The 23,858-nt window shown below is 45.8% G+C and overlaps 1 protein-coding gene across 13 annotated transcripts in view; it reads left to right on the top strand.

Moving 5' to 3' along the window:
- Positions 1 to 23,858, top strand: part of LOC135919813 (glutathione hydrolase 1 proenzyme-like) — a 39,831-nt gene that overhangs the window by 14,422 nt on the left and 1,551 nt on the right. For 4 of the 13 annotated variants that reach the window (XM_065453756.2, XM_065453767.2, XM_065453805.2 and 1 more), the window contains 7 exons: positions 2,113 to 2,270; positions 4,131 to 4,299; positions 7,725 to 7,790; positions 9,648 to 9,717; positions 11,767 to 11,954; positions 16,008 to 16,248; positions 23,259 to 23,384. In XM_065453756.2, the coding sequence (XP_065309828.1) occupies positions 2,113 to 2,270; positions 4,131 to 4,299; positions 7,725 to 7,790; positions 9,648 to 9,717; positions 11,767 to 11,954; positions 16,008 to 16,248; positions 23,259 to 23,384 (1,018 nt within the window). The remainder of the gene's footprint in view (positions 1 to 2,112; positions 2,271 to 4,130; positions 4,300 to 7,724; positions 7,791 to 9,647; positions 9,718 to 11,766; positions 11,955 to 16,007; positions 16,249 to 23,258; positions 23,385 to 23,858) is intronic. The other 9 variants (XM_065453774.2, XM_065453787.2, XM_070534561.1 and 6 more) reach the window with 9 other exon arrangements.

Here is a 23,858-nt window from a genome sequence, read left to right on the forward strand (position 1 = left end):
TCGGCGAGCACCCTACGTCAACATAGTTTATCAGACCACCGCCTTTGAACTTCGTGCGCATTTCCTAAGGGATATAAAATTGTTACACTAATCATGTCAGGTCATCAAAGATTTTTTGGAACTGCTGAACTTGACAGAACAGACTGCAATTCAAAAGAACCTGAAGGTTTTTGCACCACAACAAACGACAAAGTCACTGCGAGTAACTCTGATGTAGACTTTAGACATTGTCGATGATCTGCCGCGTCCAGGTGTGCTCTATGTTTCGACAGCCAAGTTACATCAAGATCCACTGGAGGTAAGACACACTGTTCACATTTGTTGTGACTACATTCAGATTGCACTGTTTGCTAGGAAATTCCCTCTCACGTTTCTTTCAGCAATCCATTAGACTAGTGCGTTCCTTCGGTTGAGATGAGTCCCATCCTACTATAACCAACTTCACGCAGATATTCCGCCTTCTAAACCTGTATACACCTGTTAAAACAGCGCTACGTGGTAGTGTGGACGGTGTGCCAGGACCTGTGCTCGTCAGCATCAATGACACATTCAAGCAGACGAGAGAAGCCTGCAAGTAAAAAAAGTAGTCTTCGCAATGCCATTGAGGCGACGTTGATAAGTTGCCTGGAGCGAAGCAGCTCACCAGAATGTGCTTGCAATGAGCATAGCAATGAGCAATGAACATGGGGGACAATGTTGTTTATTATCTGTGTGGATATGTTATTCGTAAAGTCACAAAGGGTGCCCCATGGGATCTATGCATAACGGACATAAGCTTTGAAACCACAGCAGTTGGCTGTGACAGTTACTTGAGGGCAGAAGTCTCAAGCAAGGTTCCTTAAAGCACCCGATGCCAAAGATACTGGGCTCTATGAAGACTGCTAACAAAAGTGTGTCGGCTTCCCTGGATGAGGCAGGCCTTTGCGGAGAGATATTTTGGAAGGTTTTAGATTATCTAGAGGTGTGCTGCCTCCCTCTTCTTGGTTGTGCAGCGCATATGTTCGCGTTCACGTGCGAAGTACTGAATTTCTTCATTGTTATGCGGATGCAGTTTTACTTCAGGGATGCAAACTTTCGACTAGAAAGCAGTCATAAGGTAGCTGTAGCAACCAAGAAAGCGCGTCTTTTGTGAATATCGATGCATAATGCTTAGATTCATCAATCCGGCGTTGTACTGGTCCTATACTTTTTTTCATGTGTACATAAAACATTCCACTAACGAAAATCCTCACTCTCCTATTCATTCGCCTATTAGCTGCTTTTTACAGAGTGCACAATGTAAAAAGGCTATTCTTTGAATATTTAGCGCCACGAAATGCAGCAAACAAAAAAAAATTGTGGCATTGAGTCGGCGGCGCGCTGCTGCTTTGGGAAGCTTCCACAGCCAACCGGGCCAACCATGGCGGCAGCGCCACCTCGCGAGAGGAGACGGCAGAGGGTCACCTTTCGCGCCGCTCCCAGGCGGAGTTTTACAACTGAAAAGTATCTAGTAGCGTTGAACCGAAACGGTGGTAATTTCTTTCTCAGCCGCCAGGTGCCGCCAGCATGATAGTGCCGACGCGGTCTTGTGGCGTTTTTTAGGTGGTCGCAAACAGCGGAGTTTCCACTCCTAACGGTGTGTTGCTCTGTGGTACAAGCTTTATGTCGCAATTTATTGTTTGAATGCGCAGAACAGAATTGCGCTTACTGGCACTAGTCGTCTGATCGCGAAGTAGGTGTTGGAAAGTTGGCAAGCACACGGTCGCCAATGTATACATATGGCGCGGCTGCGAGACGGGTACATGTATCACAAAGTTCAAAATTCATTTTCAGGGAAACCAAGCAACTTTCAGCCGTACCGTTTGGTACAGAGGACCGAGTGCCAAAGAGAACACATAGTAGAAATTTCGTTCAGATTTATGGACCCTGAAAAATCGCCAGAGTTGTCCAATAAACAGACTTCTTCGTTTTTTTCTTTTTTTTTTTACTATAGTCTTCTCTGTACGTTTGTACTGTGGGAGAAAAGTTTAGGCCGGCGAAGGATGACATTTGTGTAGTGATAAGGGTGACAGCAGCGATACTGCAAAGCGCTAACGTGTCCCGTTGTACTTTGTTTTTTCGAATTTTTTGCAGGTCTGCTTTCATCAACCCCGGGACTGCAGACATCGTAGTTGGGGGAGCACAGCTTAGGCTGCCGCGCATCGGAACGGTTCTGCGACGAATAGCAAAGGAACCAAAGACGTTATACAGCGGAAGCCTCGGACAAGAGCTGGATGCCGAGCTTAAGAGAAGTTCGTGCACGCAAGTTACTGTTCGCTCTCCGCTGATACGTCGCAATACACGAGCTCAAGTAGGAGAAAAACTTGGCGGCGCTTTGGCTAGCTGCGGTGTGTTCGAAGCGAGAAGTGGAAAGAACATGGGGACAGTTCTGTTTTACAGCGCAACCTGAGAGCGAAATGCGAGGGAGCAAGCACAGGATGACGACATCGCCGCCATAAAAGAAAAGGAAAAAAGAAACAAGAAAGAATCAAGTTCATCTTTATCTCGAAAACCTTCAATACCTTAGAAAATATATTCCATATAGCTAACGTAGATACATACAAGACACCCTGCAAAATTCACTCATTAAATTCACCCAAAGTCACCCTGCGATTGGCTGAATCGAACCTAGGTAATGTTGTTTGCCGTCGCTTAGTGACACTCAGATTGTTTTTGTTTTTTTACATTCCACCTAATACCTAATTAGATGGTCTTAAATACTCAGCTTCTCAATCATTACAGTTAGATGAAAAGTGTCAACGAGATCATTGTAGAGCAACATGAAAAACTCCCGATACAGGTTTCTGTTGCTGAATACGTGCTACATAAAAGTATTTTTCCGAACGTGAAAGAAGCCCGCGACTACACGCGAAATTGTCACATGACTGGCCACTCGAGGCAATTTGCGCGCCTTCGTGGCCTTATTTCACGATGGGATATATATATATATATATATATATATATATATATATATATATATATATATATATATATATATATATATATATATGGCGTTTAAGAACACATTGCTGCATATACTCTGGCACTGGTTTTGGCTGAGGCGGTGCTCATCTCGATATCTAAGTTTAATTATAGTGGTTCGTTTCGTGTCCGCAGCTGGTAATCGGATAACTACATAATTGAGACTACACTGTTGAAAGAGTGGGTATTTTCAAACTACATGGTAGACGTTCCCAATGTTTGGCATGCATTTTTTTTTTTGCGATGTTCTCCTAGCATTCAACAGTAGTGGATATTAGTCACGCTATTTGTCGCGAAATAAGAGACCTTGTCATGGCAGATTAACTACAAGAACGCTAATACAGGGAACCACACGATATCCTTTTAAGACAAACTTGGTGCATTTCCATTGCCCATAAATCCCGTCCTGGTCTAGCCGTGCATGCAAGCACTTAGCGATATATCTTCTTGTATTTTTAACATTAATTGGCATGGAGGAAAAGCGCATATTGACGACCGCTTCATAGGAAACTGCAGTAAAATTTTGGAACGCGTATGAAGCCTAGTTTCAGGTTGTGTTGTTTCAGGTTGCAAAATTTTGCGTTTGAAGCTTGCAAATATATATATATATATATATATATATATATATATATATATATATATATATATATATATATATATATATATATATATATATATATATATTTACCCATACGTGAGAGAACGTTGTCATCGCCGCTCGCGGGAAGTGAAGCAGAACCCGGAACGTCGAGTACCCGGAACGCTTGAGCATGACCTCCGAGATCGGATGGCGCTCGCGACGCAATACAGTTCTCGGAGGCAATGTTCCGGGATGTATACGCCATATCCGCTAACTACAAGGTGCCTGCGTCACCTGCTAAGGTGCTACTAAAAGACTTAAACAAAGTAGACGCGAGCGCTGCAGTTTTGTCAAGATTGTTTCGACAGAGCGTGCTCGTTTAGCGGACGTGAAATTTCGTTCCAGTTCTAGGCGTATAAGAATGGCACGTTTTGTGTTCAAACTAGGCTGCATTCCACAGCGTGCGAATCGTTCACGTACCGAGTAGCCAAGCAGATGAACCTCTATCGGCGGAAGCGCGTGATTACATTTTTCCTCAATTTTGTCCCAGTTTTTCCAGGCAGCAACAACCACATAACGCTGAACGACCTCCTGCATTATAGGCCGCGTTTCATAGACGCGCTAAGTGCCGAGCTGGGAGATAGCAAGGTCCTCCACACGGTTCCTTTCCCAGGCAGCGGAGCCATTGTGGGAGCCATACTGGAGAGACATAAAATACCGTGAGCTCCAGCATTCTACGCTTTCTTTCGTCTTGTCATCTGCAGTGTCACGTGTTGGTGCTCCACGTCAGCGCGTACACGCTCGTATAGTGTGCTGGTGCCATACGTTCAAGAGTATGCGACGCTGCTCACGACCCGCGCCCCTTGTGATTGGACACATATTAATATTTGGGGTTTTACGAGCCAAAACCACTTTCTGATTATGAGGCACGCCGTAGTGGAGGACTCCGGAAATTTTGACCACCTGGGGTTCTTTAACGTGCACCTAAATCTAAGTACACGGGTGTTTTCGCATTTCGCCCCCATCGAAATGCGGCCGCCGTGGCCGGGATTCGATCCCGCGACCTCGTGCTCAGCAGCCCAACACCATAGCCACTGAGCAACCACGGCGGGTCGGACACATATTGCGCAGAGCGATAAGTTTGATGATAACATTGATGAGCCAGTAAAAACGAGCACCGGCACGAGGTAAGACAATGACAGATGGCGATATGTCGGGGCGGTCGGTTAGCTGACGTCATTGTTTCCTACAATGACTACTAGAAAAAAACCCTGACGTTGCCATCCTTCAGCCACTATAGGAATGATGGTTAGTACATGAATTTGTTTGTTCTTCGTGCTTGTGGCTTCAGATGTTCTTGTGGCTTCGTTTATGATTTATTATCTGCCTTGATTGTCTTAACTTTTCTATGCAATCTATACCGTCTTTCTTTAAGTGCAGAAGGCAATAAGACGATGCGAATACGCATAATCGCCACTTATCGCGGGGGTTCCACTTGTGCATGCATCCGTGGCGTAATGGTTTCAATATCGCGCTTCTGCGCTAGATGTCCTATGTTTGTATACTGCGGCCGAACAATTTTAATAATCTTTATTTAAATATTTATAGCGCACTACTTTCTTGAAAATGGTCAGTTCGCGAAGTCACAGAGCCATTTAAAGTCAGAAGCACGAAGACGTGGGCTGAAATTGGCAAACGCTCGTGTACCTTAAATGTGGGTGCGGGACAAAGAGCCTCAGGTGGTTAAAATTATTCCGTTGCCCTTCACTGCGTCGTCATTCATAGTCCCAGTGTTGCTTTGGGACACTATATGCCACGAATCAGTCGGACGTTCTCTTTCTTTGAAGCGCAGGGAGGAAAAAGTGGATGCGGTAGAAAAGACTGAAAGGGCCACATTCTGTACTTGCTATATACGTGTATTCTGTCGAAATAAAATCCGTATGTATTTGCGCCTCTCACGCGTAACGAAAGCTTAAACGAGTAGCCGTACTCGCTGGACGATCTGCGTATATTAAAAGTTGAAATGTAAAGGATGTGTTTAAATCCATGACAAACGTTCGCGAGGCGATACTTGGTTGTCAAAGCTACGGAGCTCGCTCAAAAGTCGGCGCTATTGGTGAGTGTTTAAGAAAAGGACAAACAATTATGACGCGTAGATTTCATGTTAAACTTTATTTTCCTCTACCCCCAACTTCGCGGGTGGTGTATTGCAGTGTAACAATTGGACCGCTTGTCATGTGCAACTGGACCAGCGACACTAGGTATACGCTCATTATTGGCGAATGCCCCAGAGGAGATGTGTGCCTCGCGCATGCGTCTATGCAACCGTTTCAAGTGGGATGATTCAAACTGACGTCAGCAATTACGAATATTTACATATCTGGCAATGAGTAACATAATGACCCTTTTCGCGGTTATCCCGTGGGCGCTGCCATGTTTGGTCACGTGATCACGCTCCATTGCTTGCCTCAACTGCCTTCGTTGCCTCCGCGTTTAGAATAGGTGTGAATGACGCCGGTGCGGCTTAGCAAAGCTCTCTTTCGGGATATATCGGTGGTGACTGGGTAGACGCCACGAAGCTTTCGCCACAGCTTCAGAGAACATGCAAATGTGCTTTGGAAGCTGATTAAACTATGTTCAAACTGCGCGAGCAGCGTATATGGGGTTTGTTTTAAAAGTGAGGCTAAATATATATTCCAAGTTGTCCGAACTTTCCGCTCATGAATTCAATCAGGATTAGTGTGTTTGGCGCTTCGTTCTTTATTTGGCAAGTATTTTGAAGCAGCGGCTTGTCACATTTCTGACTCAGTAAATTTCCGTGGTGCGGTCATTATCTGATTATTTCTGCCTGATAGCTCGCGGGTGTGCTCAGTTCCGGTGTTCTTGCTGCGCGCAAGGCTTGAAATGTAGCCGTTTTGTACATTGTAATACCTTGTGGAAAAAAATGTAATATCCCTAGTAACTCGCTTACTCTTGTGAACCGTCAGGAAACATTCAGCGTTGACCATCGTGTGCTATCGGTGTAGTCCGTCATTTATTTTTAAAAAAAGTAAATTATGAAGTTTTACGTGCCAAAACCACTTTCTGATTATGAGACATGCCGTAGTGGAGGACTCCAGAAATTTTTGACCACCTGGGGTTCTTTAACGTGCACCTAAATCTAAGTACACGGGTGTTTTCGCATTTCGCCCCCATCTAAATGCGGCCGCCGTGGCCGGGATTCGATACCGCGACCTCGTGCTCAGCAGCCTAACAACATAGCCATTGAGCAACCACGGCGGGTGGCGTAAGGTTCCGGGCCAGTTGGAGTATATGTGTAGATACTGTGGGCGAAGCCTACTATGACAGGAAAAGCGGCGCTGCTCCTTCTCACTGCTTAACGAGCGGTGCTCACTCTTGCAGACATTCCGGGGCTGAAGCACTTTGAAAGTTAGCGACACTACGCTGGCGGATGAACAAATTTCTGTATTCTCGAAGAAAGCCGCACATCTCGAAATACCGGTAACACGCACGGACAGTTGCAGAAACAGCCCGCGAATTTGGCTACACAGATTCATTCGATTCCATTAATATGCGAGTCACTATTGTTGCAACCAACTACTGCACACGTATTCAATCCACATGATTCAATCCGGCATGATCGGAGCGCAGTGCTTTAGCGAAAACTCAGTTGCATTTGCGACAGCTGATTTGCGACAGAAGCAAGGTGGAAGCGGTAATGGTTTCGTATTCGTGCGCTGTCGCTGAGGCGACGTGCGGCGCGCCGCCGAAAGCGCCATCTCGTTTCTCTAGAACAAACTGCTCCGCGAAAAGAGTCAATAGAAAATGTGTGCATTTATTGGACATTTCTGTCGCGTTGAAACAGAGGCTGCATCTGCCTTTACACATTTGCGGCGTGATCGCATTACGTTTGCATAAACATCGAACTGTATTTGAGTCATTAGCGTTACATTTGTGTAAATCGAGATTCCATCTGGGTCAGCTTTTGCAAACGTTTCCCTCATTAGCGCTACGTTCTCATTACGTTTACTTTATCATTTGCGCAAAGTCAAAGAAAACTTCGCTTAACACCAATTCGTACGCGAGCTGGAATCCGCCGAATTTCCACAGATAAAAACTTGACACCTTCTCTGGTTCACTGCAGGCGAGCGATACTACAAGGAAAAGGGTTGGCCCCGGTTCCGGTGATGAGTGATGTGTCCCTCCATTTGTAAGTTTAGATGTACTCTCTTATTTTACCGGCAGATATCGTGATTTTTACACGTTTGAGTGGGCGCTTACGAAGTACCCAATCGTCCACGGAAACGAAGCAAAATACTTCATACTGCTCCCGGGTGTCGCACTTTCAGCATGTTATTTCGTGGCACCAGCACCGTCTTACAGACATTTTTGTTCCCTGCACAGTCACTCACTCCCATGAGAATTATTCCTAAAGTTGTTACGGGCGGATTGAGTTAAGACGTCACGTGCAATACCGCGAATAAGAAAGCACAGATTCTCAAGCTCCGCAAACAGCGAAACAAAAATTGATGTTGGTTCGCGAACGGGACGGGAATAAATGATGGCCCACATCGTAAGTGCAGCTGGCGATCTTCGCGTTATTCCGCCGATCGCTGACCCAAATGTGGCGCGCACTGAAACGCCAGACAGTAGGGGAATTCCACATAGGAAACTCCTGGTGGTGGCTTGCTTATAGTAGGAGCAATAAATGGGGCGGTGGCATCGGAACGAGGAGGGAAAAAAATAGAAACAGCTCTGGGTAGGCTTTCTCGCGACAGCAAAACAGGCCAGAAGGTCAGCACTACATTTACCTTATTCCGTCTTATACATTGCAGGCAAGGCTATACGAAAGCTACTCGCAGTACTTGCATTCACGACCAAAAAGTAGGGCGTGGTATATGAAGGAAAGCTATAGGCATGCGACATGCATACTTACAGAAGTAACCGATTAAAATTACAATTGCTTCAATCAGAAGATATAATGGACGACAGTGACCTTCCTAGCAAAATTAATTTAGAACTATTGTAATGTGATTGATTACGTTACTTTCTTCCGTACCCTCGTTTACATTGCATAGACGCATGCAATAAAACGCATGCAGTAAATAGAACTAGGTAGCTGACCTGGCTCTTTCAATGTGTCATTTGCAACGTCCATTCACATTTTGCTTATCCTAATTGCTCTGCAAAATTTTCGTGGCAAGTGTGAACCTTTTTTGCCACCAAAGAAGCGGAGTAACCCATTTCTGAGACCATGCAGCGACCACCGTGCACCGCTTGCATTCGCGACCAAAAGGCTATTTCCTTTATAGAGCTTTTCGTGACGCTTCCACTCGTACTCCAAACGTAAAATTTTGTGCCGAGGCTCCTCTTTATCATACACTGTCGGAAGGCATGCTATCTACGCGGCCCGAAAGTTTGTTGAACTGCTGTTCTTTAAGGAATAAATTTCCGTCTGAGACTGTACCTCATCAAGATTGATCCTACGGGCACACCGCGCGGCCAATTTTTATACCACTTGGCCGGAGTGTCTGTAGGCTCAATCTTGATAAAGGCCAATCTTCGGCCGAAAGATCCTAATACATTTCTTTCTTTAAAAACAGTCAGTTTAATGTTTCTAAATAGCTCATTTGGCTATAAAGGAGGTCGTAATGCGGAGCTGCAGGTTTACGATGCGCAGTAACACAGTGCTATGACGTTATCTGTTCGACCTGCTGCATGCAAAAAAAAAAAAAGAAAACGCCGCCGTGTGGCTCGGTGTTCTGCAGAGCACGAGGTCGCAGGTTCGGTTACCGGTGATGGCGGCCATATTTCGACGAGGGTGAAGCGCAACTCTGCTTGCGTATTTAGACTGAGGTGCGCGTTACAAGGCCCGAGTGGTCACGGTCGATTCGGAGCCCTTCACTGCATCGGATTTCACATCTTCTGTGTCGCGCTTCGAGCCGTTAAATCACATCAATCATTCAGTCGGTTCGGCTGTCTATACCTTGTGTCTTAAAGAACGTATGAAAAAATGTCAAAAACGTGCTTTAAACGTGCTTCGTACTTTTGCCGCCCACACTGACAGGCTGGTGGAAAACATCAAGTTCGCCTTGGCCTTCAGAGAAAACCTCGGAGACAATGGCCCCGCCATAAGCGTAAGTCGGAAGAAATAAATGCGTGCTCGTGACCAATGAACCTCACGTAGCGCTACCTGTTGCTGGGCGAGTTGGTCCGTAATTCTTGCTGTGGAAAAGGCACAAAACGATGTGAAAGATGTTCCCTTAAGTTTCTTGCCCGGTCCTCCATTCACGTGGCTTCATGCACCGTTAGACAAATGAACACGATGGTGCAATTATAAGGCGTACATTGACGCGCAGGTGTTGAGTCGCGGCATGAAAAAAATAACACAGCAGTGCCGTGAGCGTGTCAATAAATACGGCATGAACAAATGTGTGTAGCAACACTTTTACGTGACAGTCTCGCCAAAAGGCGGCTAGAAGGTTGTGCACCGTTTATTATTTGTTTAACAGGTTATTTTACTACTGTGGTCAGTGTGAAGGCCGTAGAAACCGATCCGCGCCTGCTCCACGGTATCCATTGCTTAGCTCGTCACCTCGTAATAAATTCGACTGCAGTAACTCTTTGAGCCCCTTAAAAAAACTGGCGGGACATTTTTTTGACCACTGATCTTTTGATTTAGTTGCTAAGCTAAACCCGCTATACCTTAGAAAAAGGCAGGCATGTGCGACTTCACGGAATCACAGCCCGATTTTCACTGGGAGTATTCCTTTTGGGCAGTTACTGCGCAAACTCTAAATTCAATTTTGTATTGAGACTTTCTGGCGCCTGCTATTAAACAGCACACTTTAAAACTTTGGCCGCCTATGACGCTTTGAACTACTTGTGAAAGACATTTTTAGCCCGCACACTTTTAACTACCTATACACATCATCCATAATATTTATCCCCGTTAATTACGAAATTTGGTCTCGAAGGCTGCGGCAATGTCTTCCAGTATAGTGCCTACCAAAGTTTTGCTACGTCACCCATAACGTAGCCGCTATTCTTTCCAAGTATAAAATTGTTGCAGCCTCTCGCCGTAATAGGGAAGCTTTGTAAGCGTTTCATATAACTCTTCTAAATTAGCAAAGACGTTGGCTTAGAAATTTTTACGTAGCTCCTAATTAAACCACGCATTCAAATATTTGCCTTCATATTTTCCCAGCATGCCCAGTGTTTCCTCTAAATATAAACTCGGCGAATGATCTAGCATTTTTTGACACCATGAAGACACCGCATTCTCTGGCGATTGTAGTCGCATTACCAGCCACGCTGTAAAAAATACTCGCAAGCTCCTGAGAATGGCTAAATTACTTCAATATTTGTTCCAACAAACAAGTGTGGGGTGTACGCGATGAGGATGCCCGATCATATGACGACGCATTCGCTTGCTCCGTTGCTACGGGCGCTGCGGCTGCCGCGCCCAGCCAGAGAAAACGCGCTCAGCACTGATTTATTATTTGGATGAGTACAACGTCACCATACCCAGTCTCATTTCTATACATGAGATCAGCAAATTTTACGCCGTGTCATGATGTCCCGAAATGTCGATGACGCCAAGTTCAACAATTCGACACCGACGCTTGCCTCAAATTGAGACGTATTGCCAGCGGTCGTCAGCCGCCATGCTTGCGGCCATTGCTTTAGACCCTTGAATGTGTCCTAGTGTCCAAAAATACGTATCGAGGCTCTTTTAACTGCTTCGCTATAAGAACAAAATGTATGCGTCTACGGAATCTCACGCGATCACGGGCGCTTTTGGCAGCGGCAACGAAATCCCTGACACCCCGCGAGAGGAGACCAGGGGTGCCATTCTAGATTTGTCACAGTACACTGCATCGTTGAATTTTTCAATTGCGTATTTTACCAATGTAACGTCCTCTTCGAGCAGCACAACAAAGTATAATTATGCTGACTATACGCTCGGCGATTTCCAAAACTCTGATAACAGCAATTTCCGGTGGTATATGAAGAGAGGCATTTTATAGAGGACACGCATAGCGTGCTGCTGGGTTCAGTCTTTACTTAGGGATATGACTGCAGCATCGCGTGCTCTCTGGGTCAAGGAGCCACTTCTTGCCGCGTTCACGAAAAATACGGGAACCACGAGGTCTCTTTTTACGTTTGTTCACATCGCGCCGCAGGACCAGGACAAGCTTCTTTCGAAGATACAGAAGCAGTTCGACACCCGCGTCTCATCTCAGCACCCCCTCGGTAGTTATGAAGATTACGGAGGCACCTATGTCCAGGACGAAGACTTCGGCGGAGCGCATCTTTCCATCCGAGACGCTGAAGGCAACGCGATATCCGTAACTGCGGGCTTGAACCACGAGTAAGCGGGCATTGTTTGTCCGTTTGTTTGTGTATTTTAGGCATTACTTTGTGCCCACGGCCCCTGATTCGTCTATTTTTATCTGAATATTGGGCGAATCGAAGGAAAGGTGAGCGTGGGGAGGGGGGGGGGCGCAGGACACGAACGCAGAATCTCGGTAACAGCAGTATCGCCGGTAGCTGTTCGCCTTCTTAGATTTTGCAACGACTACAACTTCTAGGCTCGCTTCTATAATTAGTTACTTTGATTACGTTGTTGATATGGTAACCTTATGCGTAGTTCAAGGCCAGGCGGTGAAACAATTTCCATTGTTAACGGTTGCACTGAAGTTCTCTTTTGTGGGTTCTTCGTTGCACCCACTGGGTTCTTCGTTGCACCACCTTCGTTGCAACCATAGTATACAGTCGAATTCTTCCCAAGATGGACGCGTACGTTCCTATAGCCCTTATACCTTTATACCTAATTTTGGGGTCTGTTGCTTCAGCCCGAGTACAAGATTCTCTCGGGGAGCTCTCTAATGTTGATTTACGAGGTATACACGCATCGTTCTTGTATAAGCGAATACGTCACCTTTGTTGCTCTCCCTCTCTCCATATCCATATCCACATATATATACATACATATATATATATATATTGATATACACACACACCGGGTGTGGCAGATAGCTTGTACGAAGATTTTAAACAATATCCCACAGCTCTAGAGAAACCGTACCGACTGCATATATAGTAGCCGTAGTCGAGTGCATTTACAACCAGTATTTTTTCCATCACGAAGTATTAATTATTTGCTTTTATTTCCGAATAATTTAATTATTGCTTGAATCGCAAACATGTCAATTCCGATGTTGTAGGGCACCTCAAATAACTTCCTAATCAAAGCATTCGTTCCGTGCTCGGCTTTGCCTTGTTGGTTTTTCCGAGAAAAAAACAAAAGCGCGCGAAACATCCAAAATGCGAAATAGATGCGCGCTCGCGCGCCGCTGCTCAAGCGCTCCCAAGCGTATAGCCGCACGATAGCCCAGAATCTGGAAAACACAATGTATTTTGGTGCACCTACAACAAGCTAATCAAGAGATTTACGTGGCCTCACGTGAAAGAAGACGTCAATCATTATGTTCGTTCATGCCACATTTGTCAAGTCAACAAAGTGAAATGTAAGCAGCCTACGGACGCCATGATAATACCTTCCCACTCGAACGTGCCTTTTGAAGTAATACAGCTGGATTTCGCCGAGCTAAATAAGAAACGAGAAGGAGTCCGAAAAACGCAAGCTTTTCTTTTGGCCATAGATGAATGCACCAGGATGGTCGGGGCACGAGCAGGAAAAGAAAATGCGAATAGTGTCATCGCCCTTCTCGAACGGGATATGTTTAGGACAACCAGGACGATCGTATGTGACAACGGTCCAGCGTTCAAGAGTGAAAAACTAGCAAGATGGGCTCGAGACCACACTATATCAATCAAATTATGTGCGCCATACCATCGCGCGGCGAACAGCCTTGCAGAGCGTGCTATACGAGATGTGAAACAATACATCAGGATGTACGATAGTTTCCCTGATGGATGGAAATGCTCTTTAGAAGCAGCTGTAAGGCCTCACAATCGTTCCTACACCAGTGGCTTGGGATGCAGCCCGCAGTTCGCTTCTTCAGAAGAAACCCCTATTCTTCAGGCGGACCGTGAAATGGGGCTGTTAGAAAATCTCAAGAACGTCGAGGAGAGGAAACAAAAATCGCAAGAGGCGAGGTACCGTAAACGAGTGAAAAAAATTTTGACAAGAGACATTGCTAAGATATTCCAGACATTCAAGTCACCGACCTCATTCTAGTTAGGAAAGGAGTAAGAGAATCCAGTGCCAAATTTTATGGTACTCACTCTGTGACAAAGACAGCCACTCAAAAAAAAAATATATTGAAGACTGTGTGGTACTTTGTTGAACGGGGCTCAGTCGAGTGTGCATCGATTGGAAACGTTTTCAAGTATCCCCTTAGGAGGGGTTAGCAAAAGAAACCTGGAAGAGTGAAGCAGTATGAACCTTCGAATAGAAGATGAAGAAGTGCGGAAACCTGGGGACAGAAGAGAAGAATGAAGTGAGAATAAAAGGTAGACGAGATGGACGCCAGTTCCACAGCAGTGCTTTACGTCTATTGTGTCCTTTAACTAGGAACGCTGCATTTCATATTTCGCGTATTTCGCGGACTTCTCTTTTCTTCTTGGAAAAACCAACCAGGCACACTTCAGCACGAAATAAATGCTTGATTCGGAGGTTATTTAAGGTGCCCTACAACATTGTAATTTACATATCTACGATTCAAGGAATAATAATAAAGTTCCCTAATTAAAATAAATTAATAACTACTTTGTGATGAAGAAGACACTGGCTGTAAGTACACACGACTACCGCTACTATACAGTCGGTACGATTTCTCTAGCACGCATCAATTTTTTTTTTAAATCTTGATCCAAGTTAACTGGGACACCCGGTGTATGTCGATCCGCACACCTTACTAAATCAATCGGTAGTAGCGACGGGCAGTGTGTACAAAGGGCAGGGACGTAATCAACGCGAGCTTATAGCTCGCGCTTACTGGTAATTTCCCGTTCAAGGGGAACGATTGCAAGCCTCTATCCTAATCTTGAAAAAAATTCTACGGGTTACCCCGCCTTTTCAGACAGGGATAAAGACATGCTGTTTCCTTCAGTGTAGGGCGCCTGCAGCCCTGGACACCTAAGGTCATCACGGACATGTTGTTGCTCTGTTTCGTGCAGCTAGAAGCCGCTTGTTCCTCTAAGGCCCCACGTCTATTTAGTAGGCTAGAGTCTCGTTGGCTATCGGAGTTAACCAGAGAAATCGCACCACAAACTAACATCCGCCATGCAGCACCATCCATCTCGAGCTTCCGACGCTGCGACAATATATATAATATATATATTTCTCCGACGTTTATTTTCTGTGCTATGGTACGATGACAATTATATTGAGAGAATATTAGCGTAGAGGAAATAAACTTGCAATAGAATTATCGATACGATTAGTGGTGTACGGCTTTTACAAATGTTGAAGAAAGTGTAAAGAACTTCCATGCACGTGAGCATCGATAATTTAATTATCCACTCGGGCATGTATTCTGTGCGCGTTGTCGATAGGCATCTCGCTTGTCGTGTTCTTAGCGCTGTTCTATACGTATGTTGAATAACCAGCTGCGCACTCCTTAATTTCTTCTCAAGCACCTGAGACAGACAACTAGACTCCAGACAACTATACTGATGTTACACGTTTACCAACCTCCATTTCATTTTATTCTTTCGGGAGCCTGGTGATGAATGCGTTTTCAGAAATGCCGAGATCTGGACCACTGCAATATTCTGTAAACCTCCGACTGCGCAGCCATACATATCCCCTGCTCAACACCGTAGCTGCCATGGAGGAAGGTAGACGGGAGCGTGACTCGCATATATCTAAAGACATCTGAAACTTCTGTCACCGCCGATGCGTTGCGCCAATCTTTCCGCAGTGCTCGCCAAACTATACCTAAACTGCTAGTGGAGCTGCGTTGAGAAGCCCACGTGTCCAAATGATGGTGGCGTTGCAACCGGGCATGTCACCGGGGAATAAAACTGGTGGCAATTCAAAACATTCAGCACGGGCTCCAAGCAACAAAACAGCACCGCGTCTGTCCTCCGTGCCCTCGTACTTAGAACAAAGTCCCGAGAGTTGCCGATGAGCCTCTGCCGTAACGTCACGCAATGGAGCGAGCATACTTTGGCTGGTGCATCTGTAAAAGTTCTCGTTGAGTTGGACAGCAGGGTATCCGCCATCGCGTTATTAATTGGCCACCAACTACTAGTGGCGCGTGTTTTCCCTTGAATTCGTTTCATTTTCCATTCTTTTCGATCTTCATTCGGTCGCCCGCTGCCGCGACGCCTTTTCTACCGTTATCGATCACTCGGCGTGGTGTATGACGAGAAAAAAAGAGAGGAAACTAAAAGTGGTCGTCATGAAACATGGGCCCTCATGGTCTCAAACTATTCAATTGCCGTTTGACAGATTTGGCTGCAAGTACTGGACGAGCTCGGGGATCCTGATGAACAGTTACATGGGTTCTTTCCCGGATCCCAGAGGCCAATATGGGAGGCAGCCGTCGCCTAACAACGTACTGGCGCCAGGCAAGCAACCCCTGACCTCCATGATACCATCTCTCATCACCAACATTACCGGCGGCAAACGGCAGATACACGCTGTTTTCGGAAGCAGCGGAGGGACAGCCGGTATCTCGGCTATGGCTCAGGTCAGAGAACCACTTGGGCCGCCGTGCTCTAAAGTTACAAAGCGCGGGTGTTCGAGCGTGCTCAAATTAAGCGAACGTTGAACAAAAAATCATAAAGGAAAATGAAGACTTGAAGCGATCATAAGTCATCGCTTCAAGTCTTCCAAAATTTTTCCGAAATTCTTTCGTGCTGTCCATGCACCGCCGACCAAAGCAGCCCCCGGCGCCGGAAATCATTCTGGATTTTGTCTAGAATGCTTTTTTTTTTTCACGCTCGAAAAGAGATTTCAGCGCAAAAATTGCGAACTTGGGCTGGCTTTCGTGGCAACGCCCATGCACCGGGAGTCACATAACGCAAGCAGCCCCATCCGAGCACAAAGTTTCAAGGGCGTTTTGATGGCGAACGGGCTCGCCGCGGCATCTCGCGAAGGCCGCGGAATCTACGGAGCACGTGGATGTCAATTTCGAAACTTTATGGGTATAAAGTTCTCATAAACTTTTGATGCGAAAGGTGCACTGACATTTCCAACGTGTGCTTTAGATTTTCAATTGCTGAACTTTGTGGGTTTAATGTTCCTATAAATATCTGACGCCAAAGGTGCATTGACTTTTCTAAAGTCTTCCATCAGAACATACGAGACAAGCCAAACCAACACATTATCAGACAAGTTAACAATGCACGCAGCGAGGTCCCATGAGACGAAGCGTTGTGGTGGTTCATTCGCGCCGTCATGTCACATAAAAAAATACCAACATTTTTTCTTTCACCTGCGCCAAAGCATCCATGTCAAGACACTGAAGCCGACGAAGGTAACTACGTTCTTATTTATTTTTTCTACTTTGACTCTTATTCGCGAGGACACATTGAGCCTCTTCAATTTTTTTGTACTCGCTACTCACAGGCTGCCAGAGCCAGCCAGAGCGCATGCATTTTTCTCCTGTTGCCCTGACCACTACGCGGCGAACTTCGGTGCGCGTTCGGCTTTCTCTGGCCGAATGCATTTTTGCCTAGCAAAGTTTTGGACGCTTTCTGGCTAGCAGACGAGAAAAAGAAACAATGGTCGCTCGCCGCCATCACTGTGGGCACTCGACGGATTGCACCACGTTCGCTTGAGTGCAACCTCTCCAGAAAGTCTTGTCTCGCCGGTTTAGGATACCGAGCAGTATGCACATGTTTTTCAGTGGACCAAACGTCTCGCGTTTTCTTCAATATTCCTTTGGTAGCCACAATAGGTGCCCGAAGTAGGCATTCGATTATGGGCGACATACTTTCCTTTGCGTTTTTTTATTTCGGTGCCCCCGCCCCACAGAAGGGAAAAAAAAAGAAAAGAAAAACATTGTTGTGGCGCAGCGAATTGCCGCACGGTGAAAGTTTGATTTTGTTACGGTGAAAGTTTGATTTTGTTACTTCTTTTGAGCAAAGTAATGGGCCGTGGGACGCTTCAGTTGCCGGATACTCTTATTATATTACTTTGATAGAAATTATATGGACATTCAGGCGCATGGACACTCAGGCGCATTTCTGTCGTCGTCGTCGCCCTCATGTTTCGTATAAAGTCCGAGGGCGATAACATTGTGACCGTGCGCCGCATGGTGTATGTGCGAGTGAAAAGGGGGGGGGGGGGGCGGGGGAATGGGTGAGCCGACGATGGTGGCTCAGCCTTGTTTGCGCAAGAGAGAAAAGGACGGAGCAAGCGCGCCGCCTTCCGTCGCGCGCGATACATTGGGGGGAGTGGATAGAATGGGGGCGGGAGCTAGGGTTCTGTGAATCTGTGATTTCACATGTTTATTTGCCTTGTTTGAGACATTATATACAGTGATTTTTTTCTTAGATACGTAGATTTATTGGAGACTTATACGTATATTTAAATATCTTGTTGCGAGATTTTGTGTATACGTGCAATGAACTTTGTTTCCAGAGACACTTTTTTGCCCTTTATCAAGCTGTATCTGCGCATTAGTATATTCCATTGCATCTTCGCGTTTCTAATGTACAAGGGCGAGTCAAATGAAAGTGAGCCTACCCATCCCGCGCAAATATGGTTCAGTTCATTATCTGCGAGGCATGCGCGTAGCACGCAGGCATCTCTCATTTACGAAAGTGACGTGTAGGTGGGAGGATAAATCTCATACACTGGGTTGAACATGGTTGCGCGACGTAATGGACGCTCTAGAAGTTGAGCAGCGTGGTACCGTTAGGTTTTTGACAGCTGAAGGTGTTTCCCAAAAAAAGAAATTAGTTGCCGTATGGCTGACGTGTACATTGAACATTGCAGTTCATTGGCCAACGTGAAGCGCTGGAGCAAATGGTCCAAAGAAGGACGTGAAAGTTGCAAAGACGATCCGAGACCGGGCCAAAGCCATCGTGCAATCACCGCTAACAAAATTGCGAAGGTTGATGAGCTGATGAGACAAGAACGGAGGACAAGCATCGATGAACTGGCAGAGCGTGTGAACATCAGTCATGGTTCGGTTCACGCCATAATTCATGAACCTCTCGATTATCGGCTCTTGTGTGCGCAATGGATGCCCAAGATTTTGAACCACCACCAGAAGAGGGAGAAGTTCGGCGCTGCCTTTACTCATCTGATCCGGTATCACAATGAGGGTGACGATTTCTTGTATGCAATTGTGATCAGGGACGAACCATCATGTCACTACTACGAGCCTTAAACACGACGGCAGAGTTTACAGTGGAAGCATTGGAAATCACCACCGCCAAAGGAAGCAAAGGCTGTCATTTCCGCCAGAATTGTGTCGTTGACTTTTTTTTTTCGATCGTCAGGAGCCATTACTGATAGAATTTGCTAAATGTGCTAAATCTAAAGAGACTATCAATTGTTTCCGATGTTGCGAAACGCTGGACCAGCTGCGTGTCGCAATCAAGAACAAACTACGTGGAAAATTGACGGATTGGGTCATCTTGTCACGTCGCTTATGTGGTTAATACAAAACTGGCAAAGTTCAAGTGGAAACACTGCAACATCCACCGTACATCTCAGACCTGTCGCCTTGCGACTTCGACATTTTGGGGCAACCGAAAAAACAGCTCAAGGGAACCAGATTCGTATCGGACGATGACGTGAAAGGGTCAGTTCCAGACTTTTTGAAGCGGCAACCCAAGGAGCTTTGTGAGACGGGAATCACGCGACTCGTAATTAATGGGTCAAATATCTAAATACTCATGGAGCCTACATTTAAATAAAGTACCCCGTTTGTCATATATTGGCATTGGCTCACTTTCATTGGACGCGCCCTCGTATATTTTGCAGAACTCATGCTTTCTATACGTGCTCTCTGTTGCGACAATAATTTCGGTGCAATTACTCACGATACATGACCGCTGACTCCTGCGTAATACATTGGAACAAATGACAGCGTCATTGAGATTTTTCACTGGCCGTTTCAAATGTACAAGAATGTAAGCAAGGATCTTGAATGCCAAAGTTTCATTAACAATACCGTGTTTACTCGATTCTAAGCATCCCCTTGTTTTCACCATCGTGATGCCCAAAGTGAGGGGGGGGGGGTGCTTAGACTCGAAAAATCTAGAATGACCCCCCCCCCCTCCCTCTTTTCGCTGCGACATCACGACGAGATGGGTGTGAGAAATAATATTTTATTTTGTAAACATTCAAAAGAAAAATCGGTGCAGACAGTGAACCCACCGCTTGTGTAGGATGCTCAGTCACTATCACTGCCACTCGTGTTCGTCGCACCGCTTGAACCGCTGCTCTCGGTATCCCACAGCAGGTCGTCTTCCGTTCCGTCGAAGTTGTTTGTGATCGAGCACTTCTTAAATGATTTGACCACAACGTCCACTTGAACCTGCTTCCACACGTCCGAAATCCACTTTGCGATAGTTGACGGGGACGCTTTCTGCAGCTTTCCCGTCGGCGTCTTCTTCCGGTCAGGGTTTCGCCCCCACTCTTCGTACTCGTGTTGGAGATTGGCTTTGAAGGTCTTGTTGACTGAAACGTCGAGGGGTTGCAGCACTGGCGTCATGCCAACCGGAATCACAACCACGTCGCTATTGATGTTACGAAGCTTTGTCTTTACCTCCGGGGTCAGATGGCCGTGAAACGCGTCCAACAGAAGCATCCACCGCGTGCCTGCAGGTCCGCCGAACAATGATTCCAGAGTGAGCAAGCGCGTTTGACAGCCTTGGCTACGCGCTCTTCCTAACTAATAGGGGGGTGCTTAGATTCGCATGCAAACTTTTTTCCTAACTTTCTCGCGGATATAGAGGGGGGAGGGGGAGGGGGAGGTTGCTTAGAATCGGGGGGTGCTTAGAATCGCGAAAATACGGTATTCGTCCTCAAGTTGTTCATTTCATGGCCTTTACATTTTTCATATCAGCGGCATGCACTGCTTTGCTGATTTAGAACTGATATAGTTCTAAAGTTCATGTGATATTTTCTTTAGTTATTAAATAGACAAAAAACATGGAAGCATTGATATCAGTTATTTTGGGCACAATTTTTGGCACAGACGAGTACTTTCTTTTATGAAAAAATACATATTTTACGTTTGACAGTGCGTAGCGTTCAAGAATTTGTTTGCAGCATCTCTGGCAATGGCAATGCAGTTATTATTCGTGTATTTGATCCCTAGACAAATTGTTTAGGAGGAAGTTTTAGCTCGGGCCCAACTCCGATGCGCCTATTCAAATACATGTAAAACGCAGAAACGCTTTTCTGAGATAACCCCTGGATCACTTTAATGAAATTTGTTGCATTTGAGAGAGGAAGTTAAATTATAGTGCCTGCTGGAAGCGGAATTTCGATTTAGGGCCTGAACTTTGTGTTAAATATTTTGAAAAATTCGAAAGTTCGTAAAAATAGAAGCACGAAGTTTACAAATTAATAGCTCTGCATCAAGAATAAATATTGCGGTTCTGTAAACGGCATCCATTTATAGACCATTCAAAGCGGACAAATGCAATATGTCAATTTGTATCTTACGTGAATTGGTTGCGTTGTGTACAAGGGTTGTGCAAAAGCCGTATTTCCATAATGCTTAATTTTTTTTTTAGGTTCATGTCTAACATATCAATTTTGCCCGCTGTAAATGTACTGTGATATGCAATTCACAGAATTGTGATATAATTTATCGTTGTTGAATTACGAAGTTTTAAACTTGATAGTATCGTTTTCTGAAAATTTGTGATTTTGGTCAATCTTTAATAAAGGAGTGACAACCTAAATGAAAAATCGAAACCAACAGCCACTAGAATTTGTGTTTTTCGTTTAAGCGCGACAAACCTCGTCAAATTTGGTGCAGTGGTTGCTAAGACGAACGAATTCTCTTTCTACATGTATTTAGATAGGAGCACCTGAGCTAATGTTTCCTCTTAAGGAGGAGGCCGAGCTGCAATGTGAGCCCCCCCTCCCCCGAACGAAATTTCTGGCTACGCCACTGCTCGAAACAATGACCTCGTACTCGGCATGCAAATGTAGTAACCAAAGCGCCCTCGAAGCAAGTTGGCACATTGCCATGACATTTAAAAAGTGGTGCGCTCAATTACCAGCAAGTTAGTTCTGTAAATATAGAGCCCTTAAAATCCATAATTAATTTTACTCTAAACAGCAAGTCAACGACGAAGTCACATTGGCCTTGCCACACCGTATACCCGGGACGTCATGGCTTTTCGGCCACGCCTACTCTAATCTACCCGTGAAATTGTTTTGGCATTAGGAGACGTGGACAAAGAAAGGAAGGCTACAAGACACACGAAGCGCTTTGTCCGAGTCTTCTGGCGCAAAAACCATTTCGCAATACAGAAACAACTCGACCGAATCAGCAGTTTGACTGGATTTACGGTAGTCTAGTTAATGTTCTATCGACAAAGAAGGGTTACATAACATCAAAATGTAAAAACAGACTCAAACAGGCAAGCTTTCAAGACTTTCCCTAGGTTGAAACGGACGAAGTCAGTGACGCCACATTCAAGATTTGGCGCTGTGGTTTCGGTGCGAAATTCAGAACATTGGCGTTAGTTCTCCCCGCTGTTAGTAATCAACATTCTCCCGTCAAATGGGCGAGATGGAAACGAAATTTAAGATGGATTCCAAGTTTATTTTATGGGAAGGAAAACTACGCTCTTCAGCAAATGCGCTTCGCCATTATTCCGCGCGCTTCCAACGCCATATTTATAACCGTATGCGTAACAAGGAAGAAAGCCTACATTAGCCAACGCACTAGAAGTCTGCTGTATGTTGGTCACGAAAACGTACGAGCGGTTATGTGGCATGCCTTCTAGGATGGATGCGATCATATAGCAGATCGGAGAGCAAGGGTAGGCCATTCGCCTTGCGAGCCGCATTACGACTTCGCGGCTGCTTCTTCCTCACTTCCGGCAGTGTTTCGCTTTGCCTCTTCAGTAGTCTCGTTTGAATGTGGCACTACTACACCCGAGAAAACGAACAGCCTTTTCGGCACCAAAGGGCAGGCATTCCGGGACAACTCGGGGTTCGGAGAAAGCCAACACGGGACAAAGCACCGTCCGACACCTAAGTCGTAGGACTGGGGGACCGTGGCGGTAAAAGCGGCTAGTGTTGCAATGCGAGCTTGTTGGCTAGGCATCTCGGAATGCTATTCTAGCGAGGACGAAGATATTAAAAACGGACACGGCGCAGAGACAGACATGGCGGTTGCTATGTAACGTACGCTGTGTAGCGCCGTGTTTGTCTTTCGTGTGCCTTCACGCGTTCTCGTTTGTACGCGCTATGATAGTATACCGAGGTAAAAGCGCCTGCCTAAATCGGGTGGTCTGATCAACTCACGATTTCCTCATTACTTCTGCACTCCAATTCAAACCACAAATAATATTTGCTTCGCGCTCCTTGGCTTCATTTTCACTTTGCTTCGTGAGGTTGTGTATAGCGAGAAATCGAGCCCCTCGGTTCCGCCCGTGTTGTTCCAATAGACACAGCGCTGCATGTATGCCTTTATCGTTTCCTGCGCTATTTCCGCTACGATGGAGTGTGGGCCTCGATAAGCAAGGAGATGTGACCACCTAATTTTTGCAGCTGTTCGCCTGCGCGGCCGAGTTCCCGCTCCACAGCTGTGTCACGTCCAACGTGGCCGTACGCCCGACACTCGGCAAAGACGGGTACTTGGTCCAGGTGGGCTCACCGAATTTAAAGTTCGACCCGGTACGAGAGCCGCGCTCCCCAACCTGCACTCTGTTCGTATAGCCGGTCGCACACGATAACACGGTGATCCCGTTCGGCTTGACTCGGCTGAACTAATGCCGCGTAAATAGGGTAAAAATAAGCGTTTATCTGTATTAGTAATTAAATTACGTCTTCAAAATATACCAAGAAGACACTTTTTCCATGAGAGGTGGCTCGACAAGCCAGAAACAAGGCAACAACGAAATACACCGGTGGCGACACCACGTTGAAGTTCCCCCACCAACTTGCTGTGGCGTCATAGATTTTGACGGTGTGTGGTCGGGCCTAAGTTACCTTCTTTTTGTCTTGTCGGTAAAGATGCAGTACATTGTAAGAGAGCCAAATAACGAACTTAGGAAGTTGTGAGAGCTTTTATCTCACCGAAACGGCCCAAATACGAGAAAATACTGTGAAATAAATGACGTCGCACTGACGTCGCGCTGGGATTCTTGC

The sequence above is a fragment of the Dermacentor albipictus genome, chromosome 2 (genome assembly GCF_038994185.2).
Source record: "Dermacentor albipictus isolate Rhodes 1998 colony chromosome 2, USDA_Dalb.pri_finalv2, whole genome shotgun sequence".
Classification (NCBI taxonomy): Eukaryota; Metazoa; Arthropoda; class Arachnida; order Ixodida; family Ixodidae; genus Dermacentor; species Dermacentor albipictus.